This window comes from Megalops cyprinoides, chromosome 10 (genome assembly GCF_013368585.1).
Source record: "Megalops cyprinoides isolate fMegCyp1 chromosome 10, fMegCyp1.pri, whole genome shotgun sequence".
NCBI lineage: Eukaryota > Metazoa > Chordata > Actinopteri > Elopiformes > Megalopidae > Megalops > Megalops cyprinoides.
In genome coordinates, this window is record NC_050592.1 from 22,574,021 (window position 1) to 22,592,757 (window position 18,737).

Genomic DNA, 18,737 nt, shown 5'->3' on the forward strand with positions numbered 1-18,737 from the left:
GTGCTCCCGGATACACAACACCCGGTGCAGGAAGTAAACACAAGGTAGCAATAGATTAGCGGAGGGATATGTTTTTACAGCAAACACGTTTTAACAGGAAATGTGTGGAAATTTATAATCTGTGAAAATCTGGCGAGCTTTGTAGAGTTGCATAATAAATTTGAGACTGTCATTGTCCGTCCATTCGAAATGTTGGTTAGTTCACGACGAGGACGAAACGCACAGAAGTGAGTCATCTTGCTAGCGAGCTAGCGAGCTACCCATAGCTAGCTAGCTACCTTCCATATCGCGATCCAGGTAAACGATAACTTGCACCATGTCTTATGGAATTTCACGTGCATTGCGTTGACATGTTTATTCAATAATTTACGTTGTTAGCTAGCCAGGTAACCAGAAAGCTAATGGTCTTAGCTGCAAGGATTTTATTCTGTATTGTCCTGTAGCTTTTAACGGCCATGATGATGCACTGTCATCGCCATGCAAGCAGAAAAACGTATTTTTTAGTGTCTGAGACCAATTTAGTTACATCAGGTTTGCTGCTTTATGACTTACTGACTCGGCGAATGTCCTCTACTTTAGAAGGAAATAGTGAAGCTTCTAGCTAGCACACTTGCATGTGGCTAGCTAGCTATCTTGCTTGCTACCGCTAGGCTGAACGATAGTGTACAAGTCGAGGTAGCCGGGTAGATAGAATTATGTTATTGCAATGTACTTTGCTAGCAGAATATTACATTACTGACTGCTATTAGCTAACTTAGCTAACAAGGTATTGCACTTAGTTCATGTTTTAGCTGAATATTATGCATGCCTGTTTGATTAGTTCGAAAATACCGATATTACTCAATTTGCAGGACAGGATAGTGTGTCTTTTAGAATGTGATCCGATCACTGTGATAATTTAAATCAAATTCATTTGAATTTAGATGGCTAACTACTTAGGATTATTTGCGACATTTTAGCTGCAAGCAAGGTCTTCTGGTTTTGGTAAATCAAGAAGCAGAATTGTTAGCTAACTGTAGCTATGAAAATGTTTCCAGGAAGATCGCCTGCGATATTCTTATACTGCTTAGACTTTGCAGATGCAGACTAAGCTTACTGTTGTCTGGTTGAAAAAATAAAAACAGGTAGCCCTGAGGTGAAGGAGGATGGGGAACCAGCTGGCTGGAATCGCCCCCTCTCAGATCCTGTCTGTGGACAGCTATTTCTCTGACATCCACGACTATGAGTACGACAAGAGCCTGGGCAGCACCAGGTTCTTCAAGGTGGCACGGGCAAAACACAGGGAGGGCCTGGTGGTTGTCAAGGTGTTTGCTATCCAGGATCCCTCGCTGCCCTTGACCAGCTACAAGCAGGAGCTGGAGGAGCTCAAGATCCGCCTGCACTCGTGCCAAAACTGTCTGCCGTTCCAGAAGGCCACGCTGACCGAGAAGGCGGCCATGCTCTTCCGCCAGTACGTGCGGGACAACCTGTACGACCGCATCAGCACGCGGCCCTTCCTCAACAACGTGGAGAAGAAGTGGATTGCTTTCCAGATCCTGAACGCCGTGGACCAGGCGCACAAGTCCGGCGTGAGGCACGGTGACATCAAGACGGAGAACATCATGGTGACCAGCTGGAACTGGGTTCTCCTCACGGACTTTGCCAGCTTCAAGCCCACGTACCTGCCCGAGGACAACCCGGCAGACTTCAACTACTTCTTTGACACCTCCAGGAGGAGGACGTGCTACATCGCCCCCGAGCGCTTTGTGGATGGCAGCATGTTCGCCACAGAAAGCGACCAGACCACGCCCCTTGTGGACCTCACCAGTAACAGCCAGAGGACCCGAGGGGAGCTCAAGCAGCCCATGGACATCTTCTCAGCAGGTGCCCCTTCTTCTGAGCATTCAGAACACCTGTAGCTGTTGTGAAGCTGTTTGTTGTATTTTAACAGGGTCATCGGAGGCAATAGAAAGTGAACATATGTTTACTGTGCATTTTGCTAAATGCTGTGTACATTTTTTTAAATGACACAGGGGGGGAACACCTACAATTTTTATCAATGAATGTAACTTACTCTCAATGTTTTCCAGGTTGTGTGATAGCGGAACTCTTCACAGAGGGCAACCCTCTCTTTGACCTCTCACAGTTGTTAGCCTACCGCAAAGGCCACTTTCAGACTGAGCAAGTACTGATGAAAATCGAGGACCGGAGTGTCAGAGAGTTGGTAATTATCCATAAGATTTTTCGATGTGACCCTCCTTCTAAACATGTCACGGGGCAAAAACAAACATTATCTGTCCAAGAATGATTTTCTGCCCAGGAGATCATTTCAAATTAAAACCTTTCGTCTAGCCCTATGAACTGTTTTACTATAGTGATGTCCTTTAGCCATTGTGAATTTTAGCTTTGTATGCCTGTAATTGTAGTTGTGGTCTACAATTGTGTCTATCAGCACCATAATCACTGTTGCATTATGGGAAAATCACTCAGGTGGCCCAGATGGTGCAGCGTGAGCCAGAGAAACGGTTGACAGCGGAGGAGTACTTGAAGCAGCAGAGGGGCAAGGCCTTCCCAGATATCTTTTATACATTCCTTCAGCCGTACATGGCTCAGTTCGCTAAGGAGACCTTCCAGTCCGCGGACGAGCGGGTTCTGGTGATCCGCAAGGACCTGGAGAACATCCTGCACAACCTGTGCGGCGGGGAGCCCGCGGAGAAGGCGGCGGCCGAGTCGGACACCACCAAGGAGCACGGGCTGGTGGTGCTGGTGTCGGTCATCACGTCCTGCCTGCAGACGCTGTGCTCCTGCGACTCCAAGCTGGCCGCGCTGGAGCTGGTGCTGCACTTGGCCGAGCGGCTGAGCGTGGACATCCTGCTGGACCGCATCACGCCTTACCTGCTGCACTTCTGCAACGACATGGTGCCCCGCGTGAGGGCCGAGGCCGTGCGCACCCTCACCAAGGTGCTGGCGCTGGTGAAGGAGGTGCCGCGCAATGACGTCAACATCTACCCGGAGTACATTCTGCCTGGCATCGCCCATATGGCCCAGGACGAGGCCACCATCGTCCGTCTGGCATATGCAGGTACACAGAAAGAGAGCGAGGGAGTGACTGACTGCTTATTGGCTTAAGCAGGTGAATGGGGAGAGAGGAGGATGGACTAACTGGTTATTGGGTCATACAGGTGGATGGGGAGGGAGAGGCTTTGCTCAGACACAGCCAGATTTGATTATCTTAGATAATAACTTGACATGGTGTGTAAGCCTTCATGTGCATCTGCTTATTTTGTGAAATGTTTATATCATCATGTCTCCTGAAAACCATGAAAAAGGAAGAAAATAAGTGTGCACACTTATTACTTCGTTATAAATATCTTATTATTTGTTTTCCATTGTTTCTTCATCTAAAGTTTACTGAGTAGTTGCCTGACTTTTGCAGAAGTGTTGGCATTTTCTCCAGATTTAATGCACCCCTCCTTCCTCCCCTCTAGAGAACATAGCCCATCTGGCTGAGACAGCCTTGCGATTTCTGGAGCTGGTTCAGGAGAACAACCTGAACATGGAGCATGATTTAAATGGGGAAGATGTGGAGGAGGCTCTTCACCCCAATGAGAACTACGACTCTGGTAAGGCTCAGCTTGATGTATGAGCTCACTTTCCTGGAAACAAAGGCTTTGTATCTCAGAGAGGTTCCTTTTGCACCTTTAAAAAAAGTTTGTTTTTTTTCTGATGGTAAGCTATGAACATGCTTTAGATAGTAAACACTTTCTTATTAATTGATTTAGAGAGTACTTCTTGATTTCTTGATTGTTTATGTATCTTTTCTACTTTGTAGAGATCAGTAAAAATGAAAGGGTACAGATTTTAAGTGTGGCTGGCGATATTCTCTGAAATTAAGATGGCTGGTGATGTTGCAAAAGGCACCAAATGTAGGTCCAGTTTGAGCTTTGCATTTGTATGCTTGGACACATTTTCCTGTCCATTATTTGTGATCTAGTGTTTGGATTTATTTATGTTTTTTTTTTTGGGCTCAGCTGGTAAAATACCAGCCTGATAATACACCACTGATGTGTCCTTGCCCCCCTGTGTCTCCTCCTGCTGGTTTGTCATCTCTGCTCTTCATCTTTTTCATTCCACCCCCACCCTGTCCTCCCTCTTCCTTCCATTCTTGTCTCTTCTTATCTCTGCTCTAACACTTTTACTGCCAAACCTCTCCCTCCCTCCCCATTCCCTCCTGTCCCACAGAGCTCCAAGCTCTACACGAGATGGTGCAGCAGAAGGTGGTCACCCTGCTGAGCGACCCAGAGAACATTGTGAAGCAGACGCTGATGGAGAATGGCATCACACGGCTCTGTGTTTTCTTCGGCCGGCAGAAGGCCAACGATGTGCTCCTCTCCCACATGATCACTTTCCTCAATGACAAGAATGACTGGCACCTCCGCGGGGCCTTCTTTGACAGCATTGTGGGTAAGCGCTAGCCACACACATGACAAGTGGATGTAGTTATATAAACGGGTCAGGTGTTCTAACAGTTAGCAGAAGGTTTACTGACATTCCAGATTGCAGTTACCAGTACTAGTACCAGCTTTATGTGCCACCATCAGGTTCCATCCTGTCAATGGTGCCCAGCACTCCCTTTGCTAAATCCCATGTCTCCAATGCTGAGCCTTATTGCCCAAACCCATGATTTTTTTTGCCCCCTCAGTCCAAACTTTATTGAATTGCCTGTATATTAATTGTTTTCCTAGGTATCACATGAAATAGAGTGCCGTTTTTGTATTTCTGCATGATGTTTGATATTGTATTGTTTCATACACGCTGTAAAATGTCCCAGATTAGGCTGTCTGCTAAAAGCTGTTGTAAATCGCCAAGGTTCACACTCGCACGCATTTGTGCCTCTGTCCCCGCCCCCTTGCAGGTGTGGCAGCCTATGTGGGCTGGCAGAGTTCCTCAATCCTGAAGCCGCTGCTGCAGCAGGGCCTGAGTGATGCTGAGGAGTTTGTCATCTACAAGGCCCTGAATGCCCTTACCTGCATGTGCCAACTGGGACTACTGCAGAAACCCCACATCTATGAGTTTGTCAGCGATATTGGTGAGTGGTAGCAGCATGGGCGTGTCTGCGATATCATTCATGGGTGGGGGTGTGGATGGAGTCAGTGAAATCAGTTATGGGTGGAGCCATGGTTGGAGTCAGTGCCGTCAATTATTGATGCAGAGTGCTCTCCTGTGCTTGTGCTTCTAGGCTGATCTGAAGGATGTTTTTACTTCGAGTGGGCCCATAATGGACAAATGTGACACTTATTGCAATTTAAAAATTTTTTAAAACTTGTTTCTTGTTGCCAAATATAAGATCTTATAAAACAAGGAATAATTTTAAAAGTAGCTATATAGTGACTACTGCAGAAATAAAGTGAAGTGACACATAAATGCCCTTTATATATGTTACAAAACACTTCAAAAATAACCCCCCCAAAACTTTCCTCTGAAATGCGTAATGTGGTGTCCCCTGATGTTCTCCCAGCTCCCTTCCTGTGCCATCCCAACCTGTGGATTCGGTATGGGGCAGTGGGGTTCATCACCGTGGTGGCACAGCACCTTAACATCGCCGATGTCTACTGCAAGTTAATGCCCCATCTCAACCCTTTCATCACCCAGCCAATCATACAGGTGAGGCTCAGCTCACATCATCACCAGCCAATGTTAGCCTTGTTTGAATTGATCTAGGCCTTTCGATGATGAAATCAGCCTGCAACAGCGTTAGTCTATGAGCCAGCATTGTGTAACTATGCGTAATACGTATTCATTATTCATTACAAATGTCCATCTCTGAATATAGTGCAGGTCATTTTGGAGTAGAGGAAGAGCGTACTGCATGGGATAGTACATGTAGACACATGAACTTGTTGAAAGCATCCGTTGTGTATGGGTACTTACTTTGACTGGGATATCTTCCTGTGCTAGATTGACAAAGAGATCGTTCTCCTGAGTGTTCTGAAAGAGCCAGTGAGCCGCTCCATCTTCGACTACGCGTTGCGCTCCAAGGACATCGGCAGCCTCTTCAGGCACCTGCTGCTACGCCAGAAGAAACGCAATGGCTCCATCCCAGAATGCCCTATTCCTGAGGACCCGGCCATTGCCCAGCTGCTGAAGAAGCTGCTCTCACAGGTTATAGGTCATAGGTCATAGGTTGGAGGATGGAGGGCAGAGGGTGGATGTTATTTGATATGTACTACCAACATTTGTCAGTGCCACCAACCAGAACCAGTAACCTAAATGCTATAGTAGACTAACCACACTAACCTAAATGCCTAACCACAGACCTAAATGCCTTGGGTAGAGGGTCACCTGATGATGTGGCCCTAATATCAACACTGAGAGACACACCAGTTTTTGAACCCATCCCCAAGAATAGATCAGAACAAAGTACATCACTCAGGCACATTAACAGTTCTCTCTTTCAGCCAGTGTTAGGACCATCATCTTGAACCCTAATACCCACAGCTCAAGTGTTACATTCCTGCCTCCCTGCAGGGAATGACAGAGGCTGAGGAAGACAAACTGCTGGCCCTCAAAGACTTCATGCTTAAGTCCAACAAGGCCAAAGCGAACATCGTGGACCAGAGTCACCTGGGCGAGGGAGTCCAGAGCGGGGTCATCGACCTGGCCACACTGGGCATCACTGGGCGGCAGGTGGACCTCATCAAACCTAAACAAGAGTCGGAGGACAAAAGAGGTAACCGTTGCTCACTGAAGTGTGCTTACATGATTAGTATTTACTTGTCTAGCGGATCCCTTTGTCAAGGTCTGCTAACACAGCTTAACTTTTACATGTCATTCATTTATGTGAGTGACAATTTAGATTGAGCAGTGCTTTACCTGAAATCTTAACCCGCAGTTCTCTGAGTTAAAAATTGTATAGTATGGATGTGTAGGTACAGTTGTAATACCAACCATTGCTCCTCTCAGCTACCCTGTATGTGGGCATGTAACTGCCAAAATATAGGAAACAGCAACATTAAGCATCTTAACAGGGTGTTGGGTTACCATGAGCTGCCAGTACAAGTTCAGTGTGCCTTGGCATAGATTCTGCAAGAGTCTGGAACTGTCTAAGGAATGCAGCACCATGGTTTACATCATTTTCAGACTCATCAATCCATTCAGTGACCACTTGCGCCTTGTGGATGGGGGCATTGTCATCCTGGGAGAGACTATTCCCATCAGGATAGAAATGCTTCACCATAGTGTTAAGGTGTGAAGGACTCAGAATGGCTTTGCATTCATCTTGCCTTCTAAGAGGCTGAGTGGACATAAACCTTCCAGGAGAATGCACCCCACACCATAACAGAGCTGCCAAAACCCTTTACTGTTGGGAAACAAGCACCTGGGCCTGTAGGTTTTTTTTTTGGCGTGTGCCACACATGCACTTGTCCACATGTTGAGAACCAGGAGAAGGATGACTCATCTGACCCTGGCTTTTTTCCATTGCCCAGTAGCCCACTGCCTCTTTGCACCAATTTACTCACAAATGGATTCTTTCACGTAGTAAATCAGGTACTCCAACCCGACCATAGTATCCTTCTTTTGGATGTTCTCAGCAGAACATTATGATCAAGGAGAATTCACTTTCGTCCTTTGTTGCCCCTTGTTGATCAAGTCTGTCCCTCAGGCTTCCATGGCAACATGCCCACTGCTGTTCCTTCTGAAACACCGGAAAGTTGAGCAGTGTTTGCCACTGAAGCCCCTGCCAAAGGCGCCCCAACAGTCAACCCTCTTTCAAAGTCACTGATATCTCTTCTTCAAGCCATAGTAGGCAGCTGGGCCAGCCCAGCATTTTTATATTTGACCCTAAGCATGATGAGATGCTAATTGCTTAATTAAGTCAGGAACCACACCAGTATCTTTTATTTAGTTAAGTGTTTCCTTTATATTGGCAGTTACCTGTATGTATGTATGTAAGTAACATAAGCACATATAAACTGTGTATCATTGTGTGTCATTTTCAGGTCTTTTTACTAGAGCAGTTGAAAAAATGGTCAAGGTTTTTTTTGGACTCTATTCAGAAACTTTTTATTAGTACTGATTTGGATTGAACCTGTGAGAAAAGTTGCTAGAAGCAGGATGAAGCTCTTTGCAGCTATTCTCTGCCAGACATTAAGAGAATGACACCATTTCCTGGTGCTAATTCAAAACAGGTCAAACAGACCAATACAAAATGACTTGTCACATTTTGTGTACTTCACCATTATTCACTACACCATTGTTTTGAGTAAATTGTCTCTCTTAATATCTATCAGTACCTTTGGAGCTTTGAAGTGTCCGCTTTTTTGTTCAGGCCACTTTGTTTTGCTTTGTGGTGTCAAGAATGAGGCTTGTTTTGGCTGTGTTTTATCATCCCCTTTGTTCTTTATTGATTTACAGACCTCATCGTGGCTGCCTCTGGTATAGTGTTGAATTGACTTGGCCTTTAAGAGCATGTTGTGTTTTGAAATTGGTGCAAGAACAGACATTTTTGGATGATGCTTTCCATACCCCACCACAGTCTGTAGAAGAATATGATACGGTGAAGACAGATTTCTGTTTTTGTGCATATTTAATGCACTGTATTGTTTTTTCTGAAGTTCTCATCTTACCACATACGTTTATTACTTTTTTGAACAAACTAGCTTCATTCCCATGGGGTAGCGGTGGGTATATCGGTCATTTGATCAGCTGATTCAAATGATCAGTTTGTTATTCAGCAGCTTCAGGAGTTCATAACGAGTTGATCATTTGAATCAGCTGTGTTGGAGCAGGGAGAGATCTAAAACATGCAGGACAAGTGGCCCTCCAGGAGAGGTTTGGACACCCCTGGACTAGAGTTACTTTAGTACCCCACTTATGGCACCCTATGACTCGTTGGGGCATCTGTGAGTTACACAGCTGATGTCAGGGGGATGCACCTCTCCTCCATACAGTGTCTGCTTCCTGGTGAACTTGGGTGTGAGTATGAGTGTGTCAAGGTTGTTCTGGTGAGACAAGCCTAATGCATGATTATTGAGCACAAAAATTGGGGAAAATGTATAAAAACTAAAAATATAAACCTGCAATAAGGCACCTCTAGGAGATTGCCTAACCATATTTAGATGCATGCGTATGGCAAAAAAATGTGGCACTCGTAAACACTACCGCAACCAACAGGTTATCACAAGCGCTAACAGTGGACCTGTTGTGGTACAAGTGTGTTTTTTTTTTGAGTGTGAATATACTGCTCGAGATTATTTTCTAACCGTGGCTTTTTCTTGCAGCTGGTATGTTGCAATCGCATGGAAGTGTCCTGTTGGAATGTTGGACTATTGGTGATTCAATCAACTGAATTACTCACCCACTCATAGCTGTGCTACAAACTTGTAGTCTTTAGTCTTTAACTCTTTACATATTTCACTCAGGCTTCTTATGCCATTTTGGAACCAGAAACAAAAAAATCCTACAATGGAAACAGATGATGATGCAATCCTTAAATGGTCAATAAATATTTTAGTTTCTGTTATATCCAAAATATCGCACTTGTTATGATTCGTAATATGGGTACTGTACCAGCTTTTTAATATGCCATCAAATAAGATTCACTTCATGGCATAAGAAGATTTTTTGGAGGAAAAAGTTTTTAGGGAATTAGTTCAAACTTTGATGTGTTGAAGATAGCCTAGTTTCCTCTGTTTGGTATGTTAATTAGTCTTCCCTTACATTTCCCCTCATGAAATGTGAACTTGTTTTAAAGTTTTCATCTCTCTGAGCCATTTAGGTACAATGGATTACAAACCTTGTTGATTGTAACTATTGTGGCCACAAGTTGAGATACTAGGACACAGCACACTATCTATTTAAAAGCTATTTTATTCATAAGAATGTGGTTCAATTTCCTAGAGGGTATTGTTGCTCATCCCATTTAGGTGATTGTTTGATTGCTTGATTACTCCAGAGTGCAAATTAATAAAAGTGCATTAATACAGCTATGGATATGAATGTGATTGTGCTGTCCATGCTCACATATCACCATCTGCTCTGTTCAACTATTTGACCATACAGTATACAGAGTAGAAAACCTTACAAAATTTGTGATACTGTCAATATTGTGGCTGTTTTCTTGACCCGGTCAATTGGTAGCGTAAATTTTCCAAGTTTGAATGCTCACCAGTTCTGAGCAAATACATTAATATTATATTAATTGATACCCTCTTTGGAAGAAAGAGACAAGAAGCTACTTCACAGCAGGTAGAAAAACTGCATGTGCTACTGTCTTGTTCATTTTTTTATCTTCCATTTTGGCTTTCAGCGAGGAAACACACTAAACAGGACTCCAACATGAACGAGGAGTGGAAAAGCATGTTCGGTTCCCTGGAGCCCCCCAGCGTCACGCCCACGCCACCGATGGTATCTAAAGTTCTTGTTCCGCCCGGTGGCGAACCAGAGGGAACTCAGCCTGGAAAGCCCCTGCGATCCGAGTCCTCCCCGATTCTTAACCTCCATCATGTCCCATCCTCGGCCCAGGTCGACCGCAGGGCCCACCACACCAAGCCCTCCCCTTCTTTGTCTCTCTCTCTCTCTCTCTCTCTCTCTCTCTCTCTCTCTCTCTCTCTCTCTCTCTCTCTCTGTCTCATCCCCACGCTCTCTGCCCCTCTCTGCCCCTTCTCATTCCCTCCTTCCCTCTTTCCCTGTCTCTCTGCTTCTAGCCACCCCCCCATGTTTTCTCTTACTAAACATTTTCCATTCATCACAGCCATGTTTGCCTGTCTGAGTTCGCTCTTCTGTGTTGGCTCTGGGGATTCTGTAAAGAAGGAGAGGACTGTTTAGAATGTAATTTATAAGTCAAACAACCTCTGTTTATGCAATAATTTTTTATATTGTGTTTCCTGTTTGGGCATGGTGCCTTCAAGTTACACCCCATTGCAGTCTGCTTTATCCCTCTCTACTGAATCCTTGTTTGTAAATGTTGAGTGTTTATTCCTTAATACAAATTTCTTGGCACTGAGTTGTCACGAGAATGCCCCAGGTTCTAGAGTTCCATATATCTCTATTATTGTTGCTGAGTTCAGGTGAAGACCAAGGTTTCGGGCATATTGACAATAACTAAGCAAAATTATTCAATAGATTTATATATGACAACATCACCATGCCCCCAAATTGTATTGTTCCCTGTATAGCTTCTCAAGGGGACATTGATTATGAAGAACAGGAGTCCAGTATGAAGAATTGAGTCCAGTCTCTGCAGATCTGACTGTCCATTTCATTCCTGACTTCTCCCCTAAGGTGACGGAAGGGACGGGGACGCAGCCCAGGAAGTCAGCTCCCCCGGTTGTGCCAGTGGTGCAGTCTGTGGGCGGAGCCTCCACTTACCAGCGCCGCCTCAACACCTGCAAGACAGAGCTGCAGCAGCTGGTGCAGCAGAAGCGAGAGCAGTGCAACGCAGAGCGCATGGCCAAGCAGATGATGGAGAGCGCCGAATGGGAGAGCAGGCCGCCGCCGCCAGGTGGGGGCGCTGTCGTGAAAGTTTTTAAACACAGCAAGTTACTACACTGTCCTTTAATTTGAAACTATCAGGTTTATTGTGAATATATATTGTCTTGAGGGTTACATTGCCACATGTATTTATTGTGCATTACATATAGCTTCTGAGATAGTAATATGTTAATGCTTAGTCTTGTTAAAGTCATAATAAAATAATAAAAATAAAACCCTTTTATTAGAAGAGAGATTTGACCTTTCTCTTTTGTTGACACCCAGTGATTGACCCATAGACTGTAGTAGTCATTGATTGTTTTAAGTCAGCGTCCAAGATTCAGTAGGCTGCTGTCCAGCATTGACTCATGGAAAGGTTTGTGCAGATGGGTGAAGATAACTTTATTGGCTCCATATCCAGTGTCTAACAGCAAAGAATTGTGGTCGGCAAACAGAGATTGATTCCTCTAAAGCGTAGGCAGGTCGCTATGTATGTTCTGCTTCAAAGAGGCCAGATGTAAATTCTTGAATTCAGCTTATCGTCTTGAATAAACATATGAGAAAATTGTTTTGGAGCCCGCAGAACTGCATGTTTTGTGTTTTTAGTAATGCCTACTTTGATATCGAGAGGAAGCATTGCATGTTTGCCATTTGGACATAACTGTTTCATTAGAAATAACTAAAACATTTCCTTTTACAGTTTTGTGCTTTAGGCATGGAAAATATGATTACTGTCCAGTTACATCGTTGTAGTTCAGCAGCAGAGTGTGTTACAGTTTATTATCCTGCTAAAACATGATAACCCACACAAAGTAAAGCTAAATAAAATGAATATTTTTACTCTAAAATTAATATTTTTTTGAAAGTCTAATCCTGAAAAGTTTGTCTAGGTTTTTTTTCACATTTTCACAGGTTTTTTTCTCCTCCCCTTTAAGAGAAAGTAAAGAAGTGAAGAATCTAAACTAAATCAAGATGTAGATTTTTCCTGGAAATTCATGTGCTTTCAGGAGAATAGTCAAAGCTCTTTCAGTTTATAATTCTTCAAATTAAATATTTTATATTCTGCAGTAAGATTATCTGCAGTGCTTCCCAGATTATCATCACCCATACTCAGACGAGAGCCAATTTCCTGGTATGCCTTTCCTCTCTAACACTGCTTGGATGGGTTTATTCCCATGTTTCAGGCTGGCATCCCAAAGGCTTGCTGGTCGCGCACCTGCACGAGCACAAGTCTGCCGTCAACCGGATTCGCGTCTCAGATGAGCACTCCATCTTCGCCACCTGCTCGAATGACGGAACTGTGAAGATCTGGGACAGTCAGAAAATGGAGGGAAAGACCACGACCACCCGGTACTACAGCAAAGACAATGAATCGACTTAATGGTCACCTGCAGTGACATGCCATGTCTGTGAGGCTTGGGTGTAAAGCAAAACACCTAGATATTTACCGCTAAGATAATGAGGTTGTTTATTTTCTTTCTCTCTGTTCTGTCAGTGTGCATGCTGTTCCTCCTGGTAATGTCTGGCCATAAACCCATTTAGGTGGTTACATTTATCTTTCTGTCGGTTTCAGTCTATATGCAAAAAAGGCCAGTTGCCTGTGTGTGGGTGTGCTGATCTGTAGGTAAATGTTTTAATTATTTTGAAGCTTCACACAAATACTAAGATTTGGGATCCCTACCAAATATGATATGTATCAGCTCTGATAATTATATTCATGATGTCAGAGACAAAGGTAATTTGGTTTTGACAATCATCCTAAAGCACAGAGGTGTTCATTCTGTTTTGCTTTGTCTCTCCCTCTACACACAAGCGGGTGCCCGACTGATGCAATCTGATTTCGTTTCAGGTCAGTTCTGACCTACTCGCGCATCGGGGGTCATGTGAAAACCTTAACCTTTTGTCAAGGCTCACACTACCTGGCCGTGGCCTCGGACAATGGATCCATCCAGCTCCTGGCCATCGAAGCAAATAAGCCCCCAAAATCTCCTAAAGTTCATCCCTTTCAAACCAGGTACCGTAAAGGCTTCAGTTTAAACCAGTTATATGCTGAGGCCCAGCAAGGTGTGGGTATATGTTTGGGTCCAATGAAGTGTCAGCACTTCTTCGGGCCAAACCTGAAGGAACCCTGGGTCCTCACATGCTCAGGTCAATACAGTTTTCAGCTGTTCCTGACGTGTTAGTTCACTGTGCTGTTTGCCTTCACCAGCTGAATGTTAACAAAAAACTAAACATTGTAAACTGTAATGTGTACAAACAACAGGACAAGAGCGCAACAGGAATTTAAAGCTTGACCCATGTAAACATTTTATATCGGTTAGTGTCTGTGATTGTAATAAGTCATTGCACTGAAGTGTTTTGTATATGTATACAGTACCAGTCAAAAGTTTGGACATGCCCGATTATCATAACGGGAAACATGCACTCAGAGACATTTTTGTCTAAAGACCTGTACTTAAATGCTTGAAATTTGTTTCTTAGACAAATATAAATTTTGAAGTTGATGCCTATGTATGAATTTCTTTCCAAAAAATTTTAATTAAAAAAAAATATATTTTTGGCTGTTTTGAAGAATCTAAAATATAAGAGTTTTGATTTGTTGTAAGACTTCTTTGGTCTTACATTTGTGTTATTTCATAGTTTTGATGTCTTTACTATTATCCTAAAATAGAGAATGGTGGTATATAGTAAAAATAAAGAAGGAAAAGTGTGACCAAAGTTTTGACTGGTACTGTCTATGTACACAAACACACACACGCACACACGCACACACACACACACACACATACATGTCATTTTTTTTAGATTCCTAGACCAGCAGGATGAGGGATGTGTTGTGGACGTCCATCACTTCAACTCGGGGGCGCAGTCAGTGCTGGCTTACGCTACAGTCAATGGCTCCCTGGTGGGCTGGGACCTCCGCAGCTCCAGCAACGCCTGGACCCTTCGGCACGACCTGCGTCTGGGCCTCATCACGTCCTTTGCCGTGGATATGCACCAGTGCTGGCTGTGTGTGGGTATGTGCTCCTCTCCCCTCTGTCCTTCCACTGACACTGCTCCAGCCTGCTCATGTCAGATTTACTGCAGGACTGCAGCTGCAGTCATAAACATTTTGTTGTTGTTTTATTTGAACTTCCTCTGTTAATCTCTCCCATACTCATAGGCACTAGCAACGGCACCATGGCATGCTGGGACATGCGGTTTCAGCTCCCGATCTCTAACCACTCCCACCCAGCTCGAGCGCGAATCAGGCGCCTGCTCATGCACCCACTGTACCAGTCCTCGGTCATTGCTGGTAGGACACCTGCGCAATGATTCCACTTACTTTATTGAGACTCAAACAGGACACGTGGAATGTACACATCACACACGCAAACCCAAACACACACACAGACACGGACACGTGTACACTTTTCAGAACTGGTAGTCTCTCCACTGCAGCTAGGTCAAATTTGACTTTCTTAAAATCTGTGCAGTTTTGTCATTTGATGTTTCTGAAAACTTTCCTTGCCATACGGATGATAATTTGAGTTCAGTTACAACAACTTAAAAGTGAATTCCATGTATACTTATATACTGTAATTCCATATATGTCAAAATTGTTTCATTACAGTACAGCTTCTTAGGAGACACTCTTACCCTGAGCGACTTACATATCTTAATTTTTTTTAATATTTAAAGCTTGTTCCCTTTGTACAACCCTTTTTGGAATCGCCAGTTACGCATTAGGATTGTTTTACCTTGACAACCACTGATAACCAGCGTGAAAATTGGCAAACAGCTAATTTTCACGCTGCAAGTTCCACTGTACAATTGGGAAAAAAGGCACAGCTCCACTGACGTTATATGAGCAAAGTGCAGGTGACTGATAAATTATAGGGCGCATGACAGCAATGAGATGAGGAAACCCTGGCTGATCTGCTCGCCTCCATTCCTGGCAGAGTGAAGCCAGTTTGTTCTTTTGAAGTGGGCTCTGGGTCATTGCCTGCAAATAACATGGCCATTTTGAAACTTGAATCACAGGGCTCAGTGTGAGCTCAAGACGAGTGCCTTGCCGACTGAGCCACTCAGGAGCTGCAGCTGAATAATAAATGTTATTGATGTTCACATGTTATCATTTTATACAGCTTAGGACTGCTTGATCCAGTTTGGGTTAAGCACCTTGCTCAAGGGAACAACAGCTAGTTTTATTTTGGTTAAGCTTTTTAAGTAGCTGGAAGAGGCACAGTATGGTATTGTCCAGCAGAACTGATACAGTTGATACAATATTGATAGAACATGCAAAAGGTGTGTTCAGATTTAAAGCTGACCAGACAGAGTGGTTCTGTGTGGCAGATACTGTAGCTTAAAGTTGTCCAATTGGAGTGATTCTGTGTTGTAGATGTTGTGGTGTAAAGCTGTTCAAATGGACTGACTTCACTGTTCTTACTGTGGTTTAAAGCTGTCCAGGGGAACAATGAGGTCTCCATGTGGGATATGGAAACGGGAGACAGAAAGTTCACACTCTGGGCCAGCTCCGCTCCTCCCCTCTCAGAGATGCAGGTCTTTGTTTTGTCCAAGTTGTCTATGATCACATTTTCACGTCTGGTGGGATACAAGTAATAATATTCACTTCCATACAGTGAACAATAGTGTTTACTAAACTGGATTTACAGTGAATGAATAGATAAGATAATCTTTGTTTTTTTCTGAAGATGTTGGTGCTATTGAGTCTCTGTATGTTTTTTCCAATCCGTGTCTATTTTGTGTCTGTGTGTCCTCTCTGTCCGTGTGTCCATAGCCCTCGCCCCACAGTGTTCACGGCATATACTGCAGCCCTGCTGAGGGCAATCCCCTCCTCCTCACAGCTGGATCTGACATGAGAATCAGGTGTGGGCCTCAAGAGGCCACAGTGAAATTTCCCCTGACTGAGGCCTTGACTCCTGTGAAGTATTCAGTCTGTATCTACAGGCTGAAAGTGCACATTCACAAAGCAACACTCTATATTCACAAACGATGCACACCAGCACTGTGTATTACATATTCAGACAGCGCAAAGAAGTCTTTTGTCTTCATGACCTCAACATTATGATTAATATGATATGAAAATGTTATTTTGTTGCTAAGATCCTAATGCAATAATTGAAACTAGCTTCCCAATCCCCCCACAGACTCACTGCAAAGAGATTGTCTGCATTTGGAGAACTGAAAAACATTGGACAGTTCAACACTGACGTGTTATTTTCTCTCTCAGATTCTGGGATTTGGCTTACCCAGAAAGGTCCTACATTGTGGCTGGAGGAGCCAATGACTCCCTTCACTGTCCGTCTGTCTTCTACAACCGCAAGATTATCGAAGGAACCGAAGTCGTGCAGGTCGGTGGAAGTCTTCCATTTTTTTGACCAGTGCTTAACAAGGGCCACAACATCAGCATAGGTTGTCCTCCTTTATTACAAGGATAAGCTTCAGCCTCTGTGTTTTTTTTCTTTTTATGTGTGTTCACTCGTGCCATAAATTGGAGCTCCATGGTGCTGTGCAACCTTACATGCACTGGTTTTCATCTGCTGCTTGAAACCCCATATAAGAATGAAGATACACCAAAAATTGAACACAGCCTACAGGGCTCCTTCATTATTTGCCATGGCACAGATGCTCTTTATCCCCCATGATTCCCTTCACCTCAAAATGTCACGCAAACAGTGAAGTTGTATTGGTAGAGTGATAAAGATATGAAAAACAGTGCATGTGGTCCGTTCACTATCAGCAGAAGGTTGGAAGCCCCGATCGAAATAATGTAACTGCATCCAGACGAAGAGAGGTCTATCAGGAAATCCCTCTGCATAATACAGTGATTCTGTATAAGATAACATAATGTTGGAGATCCTTCTCAGCTCATATGTCGCATTATTGTGAATGTATGCTTTTGTTTTCAGCTTTTAATTTAATTTTGTCCCAATACTGCTACTGTGTGAAGCGGTTGTTGGAAAGTGCTAAAAGGCCCTGTCTGTAAAGTGCTGCTTTATTACTGTTTCCTCACAGGAGATCCACAGTAAGCAGAAGAGCGGCTCCACGGAGGACACCCCCCGGCGAGGGCCAGAGTCCCTGCCCGTCGGACACCATGACATCATCACTGACATCGCCACCTTCCAGACAACTCAGGGCTTCATCGTTACCGCCTCCAGAGACGGCATTGTCAAAGTGTGGAAATAAATGTCCTCCCCCCATGCCTTGTCCCACACTGCCCCCATCCACACCCTCAGCTGAAAGTGTGCTAGCAACTAGTGTACATAATATAAATCTTATTAATATAAAAAACAAGCATTTAGAATTAATGCTGCAAAATATATATTAAATATGGCAACCCAGATGTATGCTGCTCATTAGTATTTACAAATACTGCTACCAATAATGCGTGCTGTGAGCTGTTATACTAAAATGTCAAAAAAAATCTGTAGACTTAGTGATTATAAGAATGAGGTCAAATAAACATCAAGAAAGTTTCATTGTATGTCTAATGTTTTGAAATTGTTTGTATTTAACTCTTTCCAGACAGAACAAGTACTGATGTCGCAGTGTTTTACAATACACAATAGGCAATGAGTCTGAATTTACTGAAAACTCAAAAAAGAGAATGAATGCAAATGGTTATAGTATTGAATTGCAATGGAACAGAAGAGAAGTACAGGTTTCATTTCCTTAATGACCTCACAACTTACTGCTGGCCTCAAATAAAATGAGATTTGTTGTAAAGGATATCTTGGAGATCTGAGTGCCCTGAGATATTAGTGACAGGCAATTCTGATTTCACATTTATTTGAGAAATATTTTCTAGCACCATAAAGGTGAGTTTAAAATAGCAGACATGAGTAAATGATAGAATAGCCTTTTTCAATTTAAACCAATGCTATGAAACCTTGTAGGGAGGTGTTCAATTATTGGATGAAGACAAATTAAATTAGCTCACTGCACCTGTTTGGATGTTTTGAGGCCTGAGATTTGCACTGTGGGGCTAGTGGTGACTTCCATTCAGACAGAGAGACACGGGATACTTTGTTCCACAGGTTTCACCTCAAGTCCTTGACAGCTAGTTAACAGGACATGATTCCACGTGTACAAATTTGAGCATAAATACAAAGCGAAAATTAATCACTAAATTAAATTTCATTATTTGCTTAACTATGAGGACCATTTACCATGAATGATAAAATGGGGTGTTTGCACAATAATGATTGGAGAAATCTGCAATGGTCCAGCCACAGTGCACATAGGATTCTGGAGAATAAGCAGAGGTCCACTGGAGGATGACT

General features: G+C 43.6%; 1 protein-coding gene across 3 annotated transcripts; it reads left to right on the top strand.

The window, feature by feature from the left end:
• On the top strand, positions 1-17,901 carry pik3r4 (phosphoinositide-3-kinase, regulatory subunit 4). 3 transcript variants are annotated; one of them, XM_036538908.1, is made up of 20 exons: positions 1-44; positions 1,125-1,863; positions 2,070-2,203; positions 2,470-3,061; positions 3,468-3,602; positions 4,222-4,443; positions 4,895-5,068; positions 5,498-5,643; positions 5,938-6,141; positions 6,508-6,709; positions 10,289-10,503; positions 11,263-11,482; positions 12,636-12,801; positions 13,301-13,465; positions 14,257-14,468; positions 14,615-14,746; positions 15,893-15,993; positions 16,232-16,320; positions 16,685-16,805; positions 17,470-17,901. In XM_036538908.1, exons 2-20 carry the CDS (start codon positions 1,146-1,148, stop codon positions 17,638-17,640), a joined length of 4,119 nt encoding a protein of 1,372 aa, XP_036394801.1. In that variant the 5' UTR covers positions 1-44; positions 1,125-1,145; the 3' UTR covers positions 17,641-17,901. The 3 variants fall into 3 exon arrangements, with proteins under 3 accessions (XP_036394801.1, XP_036394800.1, XP_036394802.1); XM_036538907.1 differs by having other exon boundaries at positions 39-297; XM_036538909.1 differs by having other exon boundaries at positions 39-297; positions 10,289-10,386.
• Positions 17,902-18,737: the final 836 nt, after the last annotated feature.

Coding starts and splice junctions, on each gene's coding strand:
- pik3r4 (XM_036538908.1), top strand. CDS start 1,146: ATGGGGAACCAGCTGGCTGGAATCGCCCCCTCTCAGATCCTGTCTGTG. Junction 2,204..2,469: donor ACCGGAGTGTCAGAGAGTTG/GTAATTATCCAT, acceptor AAAATCACTCAG/GTGGCCCAGATGGTGCAGCG. Junction 11,483..12,635: donor GAGCAGGCCGCCGCCGCCAG/GTGGGGGCGCTG, acceptor CCCATGTTTCAG/GCTGGCATCCCAAAGGCTTG.